Source organism: Chroicocephalus ridibundus, chromosome 19 (genome assembly GCF_963924245.1).
Source record: "Chroicocephalus ridibundus chromosome 19, bChrRid1.1, whole genome shotgun sequence".
Classification (NCBI taxonomy): Eukaryota; Metazoa; Chordata; class Aves; order Charadriiformes; family Laridae; genus Chroicocephalus; species Chroicocephalus ridibundus.
Genome location: NC_086302.1, coordinates 1,666,687 through 1,680,691, shown reverse-complemented (window position 1 = coordinate 1,680,691; position 14,005 = coordinate 1,666,687). Strand labels below are relative to the sequence as shown.

General features: G+C 65.4%; 1 protein-coding gene across 1 annotated transcript; it reads right to left on the bottom strand.

The window, feature by feature from the left end:
- Window positions 1-225: 225 nt before the first annotated feature.
- On the bottom strand, window positions 226-13,520 carry COL9A2 (collagen type IX alpha 2 chain). Its single transcript, XM_063355955.1, has 32 exons — window positions 13,449-13,520; window positions 11,501-11,575; window positions 10,666-10,701; window positions 10,509-10,571; window positions 9,367-9,420; window positions 9,098-9,133; window positions 8,856-8,879; window positions 8,659-8,712; window positions 8,270-8,323; window positions 8,022-8,069; window positions 7,676-7,732; window positions 7,119-7,172; window positions 6,742-6,795; window positions 5,974-6,027; window positions 5,690-5,743; window positions 5,547-5,600; window positions 5,371-5,424; window positions 5,093-5,146; window positions 4,787-4,840; window positions 4,558-4,602; window positions 4,322-4,375; window positions 3,925-3,978; window positions 3,793-3,846; window positions 3,082-3,153; window positions 2,953-2,988; window positions 2,704-2,748; window positions 2,447-2,479; window positions 1,969-2,115; window positions 1,345-1,399; window positions 1,076-1,264; window positions 808-885; window positions 226-457 (listed from the first exon to the last, which is right to left on the bottom strand). Exons 1-32 carry the CDS (start codon window positions 13,518-13,520, stop codon window positions 252-254), a joined length of 2,073 nt encoding a protein of 690 aa, XP_063212025.1. The 3' UTR covers window positions 226-251.
- Between the last annotated feature and the right edge of the window lie 485 nt (window positions 13,521-14,005).

Sequence of the window (14,005 nt, the reverse complement as noted above, 5' to 3'; positions counted from 1 at the left end):
TAACGAGGACAGGACCTGGGGCGACCTCTCTTTATCCTTCACCATCCCCTGGGCTGTGGGAGGCGGGTGGCACCGACACCAAATTAAATTCCCGAGGCTGCGTTTCCCCTCCGGCAGCTGCCCGAGCCCAGCGCCCTCCCGCCGCCGGGACGGGCAGAGGTCGCTCCCTGCGGATTTGCAGTTTTCTGGTCTCTTTGCTGCCAGCCCCGGCGTGGATTTGCCGGTGGCTCTGCCACGGTGCCGGTGCCACCTCAGTAGACGGGTCCCTTGACGGCTCCCGGCTCGGTCAGGCGTGCGGCGGCATATGCCGAGGCTCCCAGGCAGGCGGCCGGCTCGCAAAATCCCGGCAGGCCAGCGGGACCCGGCAATCCCGGCCGGCCAGCCTCTCCCGGGGAGCCCGGCAGGCCCCGCTCCCCGGCTTTGCCATCGAGCGCGTGGCCGGGGATGCCGGGGAGACCTGCAACGGGAACGTGGCCATCAGCTGCATTTGCAGGTGCCGAGCCCAGCCTCTGCCGGAGCAGAGCAGGGGCCGGGGTATGGGAAGCGCTGCTGGTGAGGATGGGGACGTTCGTGCAGAGTAATGTGGCAAGCGAGCAGCAGCGAGGGGCCGGGAGAGCGGCCGGCAGAGCTGCAGGCTCAGGAGGCAGCAAAGGGTGCTACAGGTTGGAGGTTCACGGGATGAACCCGTGCAGGTTTGTGGGGATGGGCCAGGGGGTCTCAAGCCACTGCTGGGCTTGCCAAGGGGGCGTGGGGGCTGCGGGGACCCACTGCTGCCTGCCCTGTCCGTGCCGGGGGAGAGGGGCTTACCTGGGATCCCCGGGGGGCCCGGCATGCCAGGGTGGCCACGGCCAGCTTCTCCCCGCTCGCCCTTCTCCCCTCGCTTCCCTGCGGGGAAAGAAACGGGGGGGGAAGGACACGCTGGAGCCACAGCCAGAAAGAGGGACCTGCAGGGGAGGGGAGGGGGCTGCCCCTGCTCAGGGACCCAGGCTGGGGACACGTGTGGCAGGAGGAGGCAGGGCCAGCCCCGAGGAGGATTTCTGCCCTCACGGTGTGGGTATGGCCACCCACCACCTACCTTTAGGTCCTATGTTGCCGATCTGCCCGGCAGCACCCAGGATGCCAGGGACACCTCGAGGTCCCATGGGTCCGTGCGGACCCTGCTCACCGGGCGGCCCTGGGGGACCGGGGGGTCCTGGGGGTCCCATGGCACCGACTCCACCCAGGGCTGCTCTCTTGGCACTGACCGCTACCTCCGCCAGCTGCTCTGTAGGGCAGAGAGGGGCCGGTGTGGGACGGGATGCGGCGGCAGCCACCCGGCCGGTGGTGCCCCGCTCGTCCCCTCACCTTGCAGCATCTTCAGGACCACGTCGACGATGTGCTGGTCCCCAGCGTCCCGGCCCTGCCAGCGGTGAGAAGAGGGACAAGCTGTAGAGATCGTTCCTTCCATCCCCATCTGCACCCGCAGCACCGGTCCCATCCCGACCCCCCGGTCCAGAGGCACCTCCCTGCACCTGATGCTGCCTTCCCAGCCCTCTGCGCTTTCCCTTCGGTCCCAGTACAAGTGCCCCCGCCTCAGCTCACGCCGTGCAGCCTGCTCACTGCAGTGACTTTCTGCACCTCCATTTTGCAAGGATAAAATGAGGCTTATATGGAAAAATTCTGCCCCTGGGCAGGCTGTAAAGGTACGGGCTGGAGCTAAACCTGCTGCTGTTGCTAGAACAGGGAGAAATATAGAATTCCTCTTTTCTAGAAAGGTGGGATCCCAGCTCAGCCCTCCTGGAGAGCTCGTGGGCGAGCACCGGCAGCTCCGGGGCCGAACAGCACCCGTTTCCAAAAACTGCTCGGTGAGAAAAGGTCGGAGACAGCGACCCGCGGATCTGAACAAGCTGAAGGCAACAGCCCCCATGGCACCACCTGGGGGGTGCAGGAGGTGAGAGGGGGATGTGGGGCACTGGGGGGGGTACTCACCGCTACGCCCCGCTGGCCGGGCATCCCCGGCACGCCGCGCTCCCCGACGAGTCCTCGTGGGCCGGGGGGTCCCGGGTAGCCCCGCACGCCGGGTGCGCCTGCGTCCCCCGAGGGCCCGGGGAAGCCGAGCTCACCCTGGATGCCTTGCTGTGGTGGGGATGGAGAGCAGCGTGAGGAGCGGGGGGGCTCGGCCCCATCCTGAGCACAGGGGCTGCACCCCGAGACCTCCAGGACCTCCAGTACCGGCCACTGCAGCCAGGGCTCAAACCCAAACCCAGGGCTGAACCCGAACCCAGGGCTGAATGTGGTGGCTGAAGCCCATCTCCAGTGAAGACACCGTTTCAGGCCACACGCAGCACGCACCAGCTCCGTGGAGCACCACTGCCTTCGTCAGGGCGGTCGCCTCCGTGAGGGTCCCACAGAGGCACCCAGTGAGAAGGTGAGGGGACCCCTCGCTCCCAAACCCCCGGTCACTCACCTGTCCCTTTGGCCCCGGCTCACCCGATTCACCCTGGGGACAGAGGACACAAGAAATGCAATGGGGGGACAGTGGGAATTTAGAGATGGAGCTGGCGGGAGGCATTGTACCCCCCCAGGGCGTACCGCGGCTGTGCTGGGCTGCAATGCCGCAGTGCCCAGGGCTGTGCAGCATAGGAGACGCCAGCACGGGCAGGGACCCACATCCAGCCCCTGTCCCCCCCCATCCCACCCCAGAACCCGTCAGAGGGGACCCACCTTCTCTCCCTTCAGCCCCGCGAGGCCGTGGACGCCCGGGTCTCCCTAGAGGAAAGGCAATGAGAAAGGTGGCCCTTCGCAGCCAGCACCCACCTCCTCCGCAGGCACTTTCCCCCCCTGGCTCGACCGCGATGCCGGGGGCTTTAACAGAGAAAGCGCCTGGTGCGGGTGGGTGCCAGCCCTGTTAAACATGGGTGTCAGCGGTTCCCCTCCGGTCCCCCAGCCCGGGCGAGAGGGCGATGTACTCACAATACTGCCTTTGGGGCCGGTTTTCCCTGGGGAGCCCTGGAGAAAGGAGAGGGGGGGTCAGCCCAGCTCAGCCCAGCATCCCTAAGCCAGACCCCGGAGCAGCCCGGCCCCTGCAGCCGGAGCGGTCACCTTGTCTCCTTTGACTCCCGGCAAGCCCTGGGGTCCTGGGATCCCCGGCGGACCCTGCTCGCCCTTCGGCCCCTGGAAATCAAGGTAACATGGGAAAAAGAGAAAAATGAGTGAGAAGCGGCGGTGAGAAAACCCTCCCCTCGCATTGGAGCGTCCTCCCCAAGGCAACAAGATGCACGGGCAGCTCCCCGTCCCCTCCGGCGGCTCAGGCTGCCCCACAGCATCCCAGGCAGCCTCTGGGCGGGCACGGGGCAGAAAAGGATCACAGAATCGTAGAACAGTTTGGGCTGGAAGGGACCCTTAAAGGTCATCTGGTCCAACCCCCAACAGCCATGCAGAGGGGAGCTTCGCCAGGGACAGGGTCCTGTCCCCCAGGAAGCCAGAGGGAAAAGGGTAATTTTTTGGCCGTTTTCCATCCTGGGAAAGCCTCCAAGAGGGGAGGAAATTCCTCTCCCGGCTGGGGCTGCAAAACCAGCGTGGCCCCAGGCCTGCTAATCCCTGCGCTATTTGCCCCTTCGGCTAATCCCTCACCCCGGCAGCCAGGCACAGCGGGACAGGGTGTGTGACCCCCCCCCCGGGCCGTGATCAAAGCCGAGGGGTCCGTGCAGCGGTGCCAGCCGTGCCCTGCTGTCCCCATCCCTCCCGAGCCCCCCGGGCTGAGCATCCCCGAGGCGATGCCCGTTTCCCAGCCGGGCTATGGCTGCGACTCACCGCTTTCCCCTGCTCACCGGGGGGGCCCACGAGGCCGCGCTCGCCCCGGTCGCCCTGCGGAGATGCGGGAAGGGAACAGAGTCAGGGGCAGCTCCTGGCACCGCCACCAACCCCACGGTGCCCCCGACTCACCTTCATCCCAGGGACACCCTGCGGTCCCTGCTCACCCCGAGGTCCAGGCTCACCCTAAAAGGGGGGGAAAAAACCTGCCTGTGTTGCATTCACGTGCCATCATCTGCCTTTCAACCTTCCCCGAGGGATGCGTGGCCCTGTCCTTGTCCCCTGCAGCCCCGCGAAGGGCTGCCACTGAACCAGGTGGCCAAGGAGGTGCTGGGTGAGGGCTGGAGAAGTGGCCACAGGAGCTTCCCCATGAGGAAGCTGCTGGGGGGCAGCGGGAAGAGGAGGGTTGGGGGGGTGAAGTGTCCAACTCTGCTTTCTGTTTGCCAGCAAATAGGAAAAAAACAGAGAGAGAGAGAGAGAAACCCCCAGGCTGTGCCCGGGAGGAACATGGTGACGTCTCTGTACTTACGATCTGCCCTGGGGCACCAGTGACACCGGGGTGGCCCCGAGCCCCCACTTCGCCCTGCAAATGGAGGAAGAGAGAAACAGTTCAGGACAGCAAGGACGGAGGAGGGGACAGGATGGGGACAAGGCTGCAGGCTCAGGGACGGAGCGTGGAGGCTGCTGCGGCACTGTGCGGGGTGAGCGGGGCCGGGGGGTGGGTGCTCAGAGGGGTGACCCCGGCCCCGGCAGCCCCAGACCCACCTTGTCTCCTGGACCACCTTTGCTTCCCGGCTGGCCCGGCAAGCCCTGCGGAAACAAAGCCGGGATCAAAACGCACGCGTAGCACCAGAGGCAGCGAGCCTGCCCCGTGCCCCATGCCCGGAGGCAGCATCCCTGCTGGGCGCTGGTCCTGCACAGCTCGCGCGTGGCGGTGCCACCCCACGGGTAATGGGGTTCCCCACAGCCGGAGGGGTCCCAAGCCTGTACTCACAGCTTGTCCCCGGTGTCCTGGCGTTCCTGGGTGGCCAGCCTGTCCCACAGCACCCTGCAGGGGACAGAGAGGATGCTACTGCATGGGGGAGAAAGGTGCAGAAATGGGGTGGGACAAGGGACGCCCGGCCAAAGGGGGCCACTGGCCTTGACCCCATGGGGACAGCCACACTCCACTAGTCAAGAGATGCCATGTAAGGGGCCGGGACCTTATGCCACTTGCCATCCCCGTTATTTCCAGCAAGCACTGGTGCAAGGAACAGCGTGTGCCCGTGCCCCTGGCGGCGCCCCCCCCGCAGCAGCTCACCTTCACGCCTGGGATACCCGGGGTGCCATCCTTGCCATCGATGCCTGGGAGACCCTGCAAAAGGAGAGTCACTTGGTCTGACACCTCAGAGAGGGTCTGAAAGGCTCGTGGTGGGGGCAAAAAAGAGCTGGGAAGGGAAAGGAAAGCTCCAGCCCTGCGCTGAGCCAGGGTGCAAGGATGCAGGGTGGCCCCGAAAGGGCAGAGAGGGACAGAGATGCCTACTCCTTGCAAGGGGCTCAGCCCTGGATGTGGGCACGGGTGCTGCTGGCTGTACTTACATTCTCCCCCTTGGGACCGATGTCTCCTTGGGGGCCCCTGATGCCACGGCCACCCTGGAGCAGGGGAGAGAAAAGGTTATTTCAGCCGCCCTCTCGGTGCAGGGGACCTGGGGAAAGGGGGCATTGGCATCGCGCAGGGCACGGCGCTGCCCTTGCCGCCGGGGTGCGTTACCTACCACATCTCCCTTCTCACCGGGGCCCCCAGGTGGTCCCTTGGGGCCTTCCCTGCCCTGGAGGGGAGAAAGACGGGGGGCTGAGCAGTGAAGTGCGGGGTACCCCGCCTGCCCCGCAGCCCCCAGGGATGAGGGAGGGCACTCACCGGCTGCCCGGCCGCTCCGATGGTCCCAACCATCCCCTTGTAACCAGTAGGACCCTGTAAAGAGAGCATGGGGGGGGTCAATTCCTCCCATCCCAACCTCAGCCCACAGCCAGGTCTGACCCCATTAGGAAGAGGCAGTCTCCAGCTCCCCGAGATGCCAAACAGCCGCGTTAGCGATGCTCCTGGGATGCAGCCTCCAGCCCGGGAAGCGTCGCCATGGGAGCTGGTCCCCCTGACCCTGGAGCCAGGCACAGCCCCCCCCCCCGCATCTCACCGGCACTTACCGTCTCGCCCTTGGGTCCCGCCATCCCAGGGTAACCCCTCAGGCCCTGCGGTCCCTGCGGGGAAGGAAACAACAGCCCATTTAGCTGGAAACGGCCCCAGGAGCAGCCCAGGGGGAAGCCGCAATTAAAGCAAAAACCAGTACTGGAAATCAGCCAGTTTTGCCAAACGCGAGGTGTTTCAGTCCCACCACTGGCTCCTAATTCTGCAGCCCCCCCACCGGGCGCCTTTCCAGTTGTCGGTTCAATAACAGCAACGGGCCCAAACTGGTGCTGCTCCCCCGCCAAAGCTCTTGGCTTCAAAGCAGTTTTGCCCTTTCCCGGACTGAAGGGTTCAGCCCCTTAATTGCTTTTCATCTTCAAAGTGCTCGGCGAGCTCAAACAGCTTTAATCCCCGCATCCCCACAGCGAGCTGGGCACCGCACCCCCGTTCAGGTGGGGTAAGGGGGGGGTGTCAGTGTACATGAGCCATTTGTCCTCAGCCAGTGAGTTAGCCTCATTAACGTGCGCTAACGACTGAGGTGCCCAGGCCAGCGCTGACCGTGGAGGTCTCCATAGGGATACGGCTTTGCCACCTTCCTGGTGGCAGCTCTGGGGCTGGGAGGAGGGAGATGATGGGACGAAGGCTTCACCCCGGTCCCAGTGGTGGGTCCCCGGGAGCAGGGACACACTGGTGTCCCATCCGCGTTGTCTGGGGCCAAGCACAAACCGGCCACCCCCAGCCCCTGGGGCACCCGGGCGCAGAGCAGCAAAGAGAAGTGAATACGTTACCGGAGGGCCCGGGACACCTTGTTCTCCGGAGGCACCAACGTCACCCTTGGGTCCCTGGGGAGGGATGGAGAGGAGAGAGGTGAGTGCTGGGGTGGAGTGGGGACACAAACTGCCCTGGGGACATGAGACCCCCTCAGCGGGGACCCAGCAGGGGATGGGGACAGGTCATTGTCCCCCAGAGAGCCACCATGGGAAGACCACCCTGCCCACCCTCCACCTCCCAGCCCTGGGTCTCCCTCCTCCCTCTCCAACCTCTTCCCTTCCTTACCCCTTTCTCTCCCCAGAGCCCCCTGCCCTCAGTCCAGCCCCAGTTCCCCCGAGGCAGGGGGCTGGGGAGCCTGGCTCCCGCTGGGAAGCTGCTGGGGGGGGTCACTCACCTGCCTGCCCTGCCTGCCAGGCTCCCCGAGGGCGCCAGGGCGGCCTCTGTGTCCCTACGGGTGAAGAGGAAGATGGTGAGCATCCCTGGGCAGAGCAGCGGGGTCAAGGCAGCGTCCTGATGGCCACGTCACCAACAGTCACCCTGCCCGCAATGTCCCACCCTGGGGTGCTCACTGGTGACATGGTGGGCTCAGCATCCCACTGGTGACACGGTGGGCTCAGCATCCCGCAGCCCCGAGGGCGTGCGGTGGGGATGCTGGTTGTAACCCTCTGGGCTTTGCAGCGGAGGAGCTGGGGAGCCATGGCTGGGGCTGGGGCTTCGACATGGGGTCTCACCCCCCAGCAAGGGGCTGGCAGGAGGAGCCATGGGGGGCCTCTCCCACAGCGCCTTTGCCCCCAGGGCTCTCTGAGTGTGCATGGCCCTGTGCTCCCAGGGGAAGAGGGCAGCTCCGGAGCTCCACATCGCTCCAAACCTGTCCAGGCTCCTTCGCCCAGGCAAAGCGTGATGAAGGTGACAGTCCCTGCTCGCTCCCTGGCAGCTCCAGGGCTCCCTTACCTTCAGTCCCTGCAGTCCCTGGGGGCCCTTGGGACCTGGCGGGCAGCTGGTGGGGCACTGGTGGGGAAGAAGCAGCACAGGTTGAGTTGAGAAAGGACCCAGCGGCTGCGGAGAAGCCGTGCTGGGAAGGATGGGTTCCCGCGCCACGCAGGGCTGTGCGGTGACGCAGGGGAGCCACCGCTGACAGCATGGTTTTGGCTGGGGACCCTGCTCCTCCCCGCTCTGCCAGCCCCCGGGTACCAGATTACGCTGGTGCCTGTATTTCAGGCCAGGGCAGCACTCGCTCTTCCAGCTGCCGCTGCCCTGCAAAGGCCGGCTGAAGGGACAAGGCAATGGCAGCTCTCACCAAGAAATCGGCGCTGCCTTCCACTCCTTGGATGTGTCCTGGGGGGCCCTGGGGGGAAGGAGACCATCAGCATGCACTGTTTAATATCAGCACTCTTTTACGGGAGGGGTGAATGTCACGCCTGGGAGGGAGGGAGGCAAGGCACGGGCTGGGAGGTCTGTGCCAGAGCCCGAGTCCCGGCCCCAAACCCTGGGCTGGGGGGCTTTTTCCTGCCTGCAGAAAATGCCAATAACTGGGGGGATACTCACGGGTTTCCCTGGAGGGCCTGGGGGACCCCGCGGGCCGTCGGGTCCAGGGTCGCCCTAGGAAAGAACAACCCCAGGAAAGGAGATTCAGGGGTGGGGAGGTGGCAGGTACCACCCTCCACCCGGGATGGAGAGGGGTGACGAGGCATCAGAGACCCAGACGGTCACAGCGGGAACTCGGGCATCCCCCAGCCACGAGCTGGGAGGGGACGGATGGTGCTGGGGGACTTGGCTGCAGGCACGGAGTCTGTCACCTCTCCGTCCCTGCCGTAGGACCCCGCTCGCCCATATTACAGGGTCATCCGTGTTTACCCCAGGGGCCCCGAAAGTGCGGAGAAGCAGATGCTGGGGTAAGGAGGGAAGGTTTTCCCACATCCCCCCCGACCCCTCACCTTGGGTCCCAGCGCTCCAATCTCTCCGGGAAGCCCAACCTGGCCTGGAAGCCCCTTAAGGAGAAGAGAGACATTCACGGAGTGAGAGAGGTCAAGCCCTGAGACCCCCTCTTTGGGGGTGCTGGGATTTCAGCTCTTCAAACACAACCCCGAGCAGGGTCCTTGGCTGCCCACAGCCCCACGAGCCCAGCACTTACGGGTGGTCCTGGCAGGGAAGGGCCCTGCAACAAAAAGAAAGAAAAAATTGGTCCGAATTCTCCGATACCCCCCTGAAACCACCAGCATCCCTGCCCCGAGCGGGGCAATGCCCACGCCACCACCAAGGATGCAGCTGGGGGGGGCTGCTCTGCTCCCACCCCACTCGTGGGTGCTCAGGGAGTGGGTGCCGGAGTCGGGAGCACGTGCATCACCAGTGCCCATGGGAGAGGCAGATACTCACGGGGAGCCCTGGCGGCCCTGGGAGTCCGGGCTGGCCCTGCCGGGAGAAGGGGAAAGTCAGGAGCCAAAATGGGAGAGTCTGGCCCCACCAAGCCTAGAATTCGCCCCTCCCTGGACCCAGCCTCAGTGCCCCCTTGTTGCCAAATACTCCATCACCCAGTTCCTGCATCCGTGCATCCCCCCGGGGCGATGGGGCTGGTTCCAGCCTGGCCACCCCACTGGCTCCAGGGAGGGAAGGTGGGAGCCCGCAGTGAGCAGCCCCTCACTCACTTTAATTCCTGGCCCGCCAATGGGCCCCGGCTCCCCTTTCGCTCCCGTCGAGCCCTGCAAGAGGAGAGATGGTGGGAGGTTATTGCCAGCGCTTCTGCTCTCCAGCCAGGCGTTTTTGCTGGGGCTTTTTCCACCATGAGGGGTCGAGGGTGATCACTGGGGAATTTGTGCTTGTCACCCCTGTGCACGTCACGCAGCAAACCTGGAGATGCAGCTGGTCCCTGCAGCCAAGCCCCGATGGCACGGGGAGCCTCACGGCGATGCTCCACGGCCCCCGTGAGCTCCGAGACCCCACGGCGGGGCTCGGCAGGGACCCTCGCCCACAGGGCATATCCAGCATGGCTGCCCCGGCACAGGCACGTGGGGAGCTTGGACCATCCATGATCCCGGTTATATCAACTCAGAGTCGCTCCCTGGCTCCCCCGTCCCCAAGTCCTTGTGCCGGGGTTTGGATCCCCACAGCTGATGGCTTGTGCTTCACCCACGGGCTGATCTGGACGCCACAGGAGGGGAGCACCTCATGCCCGCGGCGTCCGTGTTCAAAGGAGCCAAACTCTTTTGCAGGCAGATTCGCCTGGATGCGCAATGCGTGCTTGTAACGACAGTTATTCCATTCATTCATCGCGGCATCACGGCAGGACAAGGAGGTAGCTCTGGCTTCCACCTCTGCCCTGGCTGTGCTTCTGCCGGCGAGGGGACAGTGGGGAAAGTCACCGCTGCCACTCATGTGGGTGCCAAGGGGGTGGTGCCGGGGGGGGCAAGGGATTGCTCCAGATTTATGCTGGAGGAAACGAGAGCTGAACCAGGGCTCGGGGCAGCAGCTGAGGAAAAGGACAAGGAAAAGCCTTTTCACGTCGCGGGATGTCGGTGCTGTGCCCTGGCTCTCCCGGCCCGACTCCCACGCTGTGTAGAGCAGGGATGCGCTGCTGGGGCCAGTGCAGGGGGAGGGGGGTGGCAGCAGCTCTGCCCAACCTCTGCCTGCGTTTTCTGATGGGACTTAAACGGTGCTTTCAGCTCCCGCAGGGAGGGATTTGGGCACTTTCTGCACCGGGGGGGGAGAGGAGTTTGCTGAGACCCTGCTGTGACCCGGGGGCTGTGGCCAGGGATGCTGTGGGGAGGGACGGCAAGGGGTCGGTACTCACATCGATGCCCGCCTTCCCTGGGGGTCCGTCCGGACCGGGAGCTCCGGGCTCGCCCTTGGCACCCTTCAAAAGAGAAGCAGCATGGGGGCAGATTGAAAGGAGCTCCTCTGGAAGGGGTGAGACTGTTGGTGAGCTGGGGGCAGGCAGCTGTACTCACCGGGGACCCAGGGGCTCCGGCAGAGCCTTTGTCACCCTGGGGAAAGAGAAGAAAGTTATAAAAAGGGGTCTGTCACCCCACGGAGCCAGGTCCAGCAGCGCAGGGGGCTCAGGACCGGTGTCTCCCATTGACCTCCCCCAGCCGGAGTGAGATGCTGGATCCCCCAGCACAGCGGCCGGGTCAGGATGGGGCCGGGGCTGAGGTGAGAGGGCTGTGCTGGGGCTGTGGGAGGGCTGCGGCTGTTCCGGGTATAAATAGCACTAAAATAACAGCCTGGGGCAGGGGGGAGCGGGGGCAAGGCTGGGAGAAAGGGTGCTTTCTGCTGGCTCACAGATCTCCCCTCTGTTCAGGGAGCCCTCGGCTGCTTGCCACAGCCCTCGGCCACGTTGCCATTCTGCGGGCACCCGACCTGGGTGTCCTGCTCCCCGCCGGCCCCCCCGAGTCCCCCTCCTCCCTGGGCATCCCGGGATGATCCCTGCACTCGACCCCCTGAGCATCCTCCGCTGCCTGGACGGGGATGCCCCGAGCACCCAGCACCGAAACCTCCCTGCCGCTCTGGTCCCCAAAAAAGCATTTCAGGCCCCGTTTCCCAGGAAGGTCAGGAGGCCACGGGCTGCTGTCCTGGGGAGGTGGATGCAGCCACGGTGCAGGAGCTGTGGCCCTCCTTCTCCCCAGCCCAAGAGCAGAGCAGTGCGGGAATCGCTCGGAATCAGCACCCCCCTGCCCTCCACCGAGCCTCTGCCCCTAAACAAAGTCCCTCTTTGTGCTGCAGGTCCCCTCCCTCCCTCCCTCCCTCCCTCCAGCCTGTGCAGGTTCCCGGCTGTGCCGTACTCACGTCAATGCCATCCGCTCCCGGCACTCCTGGGGGACCGGGGGGACCTCGCGGGCCGGGCTCTCCCGGCGGCCCTCGCTAAGGGGAGAAAGGGATGGGACCCACATCAGGAAGGAGCAACCGGACCCCAGGAGATGCTGGGGGTCAGAGGGAGCCCAGGGTGCAGCGCTCGCCACCGGCATGTGCTGGGGACCCGTCGCCAGAGAGCTGGGATGGAGCGAGCGCCCCACGGCTCTGTCCCTCCCTACGGGTTCCCTGCTGCCTGGCCTGTGCCCCCTGGCAAGGGCATGGATGGAGAAATCCTGGAATTTTCCCCCACAGCGGCACAACCAGCTCCCCATGTCCCGCCTGGTTTCTATCCCATCGCGCTCCCCTCCTGCCCCAGTGCCCGCGGAGTCCTGCCCCGAAGGAGCCGGGTCTCCGTGGGGTGACGGCAGCGCTTGCAAAGGCCCCTGGCGGCTCGGGGTGCAAGCCCAGCACTGGGATTTCTGAGTGCGCCGGCAGGATTTAGGTGCCCGAAGGCTCAGTGTGAAATGGGGACCCCCCAGCCCCCCTGAGAGCCACCGTCCCCGCGCGGGGCTGGCTGCCTGCCGCGGCACCGCACAAAAGCCCCATTGAGCGGCAGCAGGGGGGCTCCCGAGCCGCCTGGCCCCGCGCGGGGGTTTGCGCAGTGCTCCACAGGAGCAACTTTGCAAAGAAATCTCCGTTATCCCAATGGAGTGTCGGGGGGGAAGAGACTCCGGGCCCCGAGACCGAAGCCCCGGTGTTCCTGGAAATGAAAACCAGACAGGCTGCACGCCTGCGGCTCCTCCGTCCTGCCAGGCTTGTTTATTTTAAAGTGAAATATATAAGGATGAGAGGTGTTGCTGGTCAGGAGAACTCCGGCTTCGCCTTGGAAGCAAATCCCACAGTCGGGGTGGGAGCACCCGTCCCTGGGAGCATCCGTGAATGGCACCTTTGTCCTGCCCGAACCATTTCCAAATGGTTCCTTGTTCCAGGAGCTCCCACATCCCCCTCGCTCCGGCCGGAGCCCGCTCCCCTGCCCGGACCCTGCCACCACAAGCCCACGGGCAGCCCGGGGGGGGCTGGTTTCGGAAGGCAGCTGCCCCCCCAGCTCTCCGCATTTAGGCTTTCTGTGCCGGCAGGCAGCTCAGGAGCCACAAGGGAAGATTTTTCCCAAATCTGTTATAAAAATCTGATTTTTGTGGTTGCAGGGCAGGGAGAGTTTTCTCTCTTTCCGGGTGGGATCACAGGAGGAGCACTGCCTGCCCTGCTCGCCCCGCGGAGCAGAGGGACACCTTCCCTTCACTTCTCTCCCACGCGTTTTCTCCTGCCCCGGGGTGAGTCCAGCAAGCCCCCCGGGACCCCCGGCCCCCAGCACCTCCACCGCTGCTGTCCCTCCCTACTGCCCCTCGGCAAGACCCCCCCGGGGCAGCCCTGGGGTGGTCCGAGCCCCCCTCAGCCCTCCTCAGCCCAGCTCCGCAGCACCTCCCAGCAGAGCAGAAGCAAATAATTGTCTTCCCAGATGACAGGAGGCAGAAGATCTGGCAGTTGCTGGGGAGGGAAACGGCAGAGAGCCCCCATTGCTGCCCCAAGGGGAAAATAAAACTACACTTTAGCTAACAAGTCCCAAACGCCCGGGCGTGCAGCCCAGCCCTGTCCCCGTTCTGGGCGGCTGGAGGCAGCTTTCGGCACGAAGAGGTTCCCGGTGGGTCAGGGCTGTGGGTCCCTGCTGGGGGCTGCTCCCACCACCCCCAGTGGAGCATTCCTGGGAAAAGCGAGGAAAAGGTGATGGAAAAATAAGCAGCAAGTCCCAGGGGCGCTCAGCACCGCGAGCAAGCGTCTGCAATGGGGGAGATGGATACTGTCCCCTCTCCGTCCCCTCTCCGTCCCCCATCCCAGCCCGGAGCCGAGGGGGACCGAGCCGAGGGGGACCAAGCCGAGGACTTACGATCTGGGCCAGGCAGAGGCAGGCGACGTGGAGCAAGAGCCAGAGCTGGGGGCTGGGGGAGCAGCCGGCCATGGCGAGGGCCTCGTCTCGCTGCGCTCAGGTACGGCAGGAGCCCAGACTGCACAGCCGGACACCGGAGGAGGAGGAGGAGGAGGAGGAGGGGGCTCATTAATATGGAGCAGCGGGAGGAAGGCAGGCGGGCAGCCCTGGCCCCCCGCCCCCCCACTCAGGTGAGCCCGTGGCTATTTTGGGCTGCAGGGTGATGGAGGATTTGACAGGACAAGGGTGGCAGAGGATTCGACAGGAGTGGCACAGAGGGGCCTTAGTGCAGGCAAGGGGCTGGGAGAGGAGGGGGATGCGCTGGAGGTGGCGGGGGGGGGAGCTGCTGGAGCTGCACGGTGAGACCCCGGCCAGGACATCTGCGCGGACACCCTCGGGAGTGGGGCTCTGCCGGGGTGTCCCCTGGCACGTCCCCATCCCGGTGCCAGCGCCATCGGGCATCGTGCCAGCCGGGGCTGCCCCTGTGATGGGGCAGCACAGGGAGCCGGTTCCTGCCA

What these genes read in the sequence shown, in the direction of transcription:
- COL9A2 (XM_063355955.1), bottom strand. Translation starts at nt 13,520, where the DNA reads ATGGCCGGCTGCTCCCCCAGCCCCCAGCTCTGGCTCTTGCTCCACGTC. An exon ending in CTGGCAGGCAGGGCAGGCAG is followed by an intron (nt 6,796 to 7,118) that starts GTGAGTGACCCC and finishes ATCCCTCCCCAG; the next exon opens with GGACCCAAGGGTGACGTTGG. An exon ending in CGGGTATCCCAGGCGTGAAG is followed by an intron (nt 4,841 to 5,092) that starts GTGAGCTGCTGC and finishes TGTCCCCTGCAG; the next exon opens with GGTGCTGTGGGACAGGCTGG.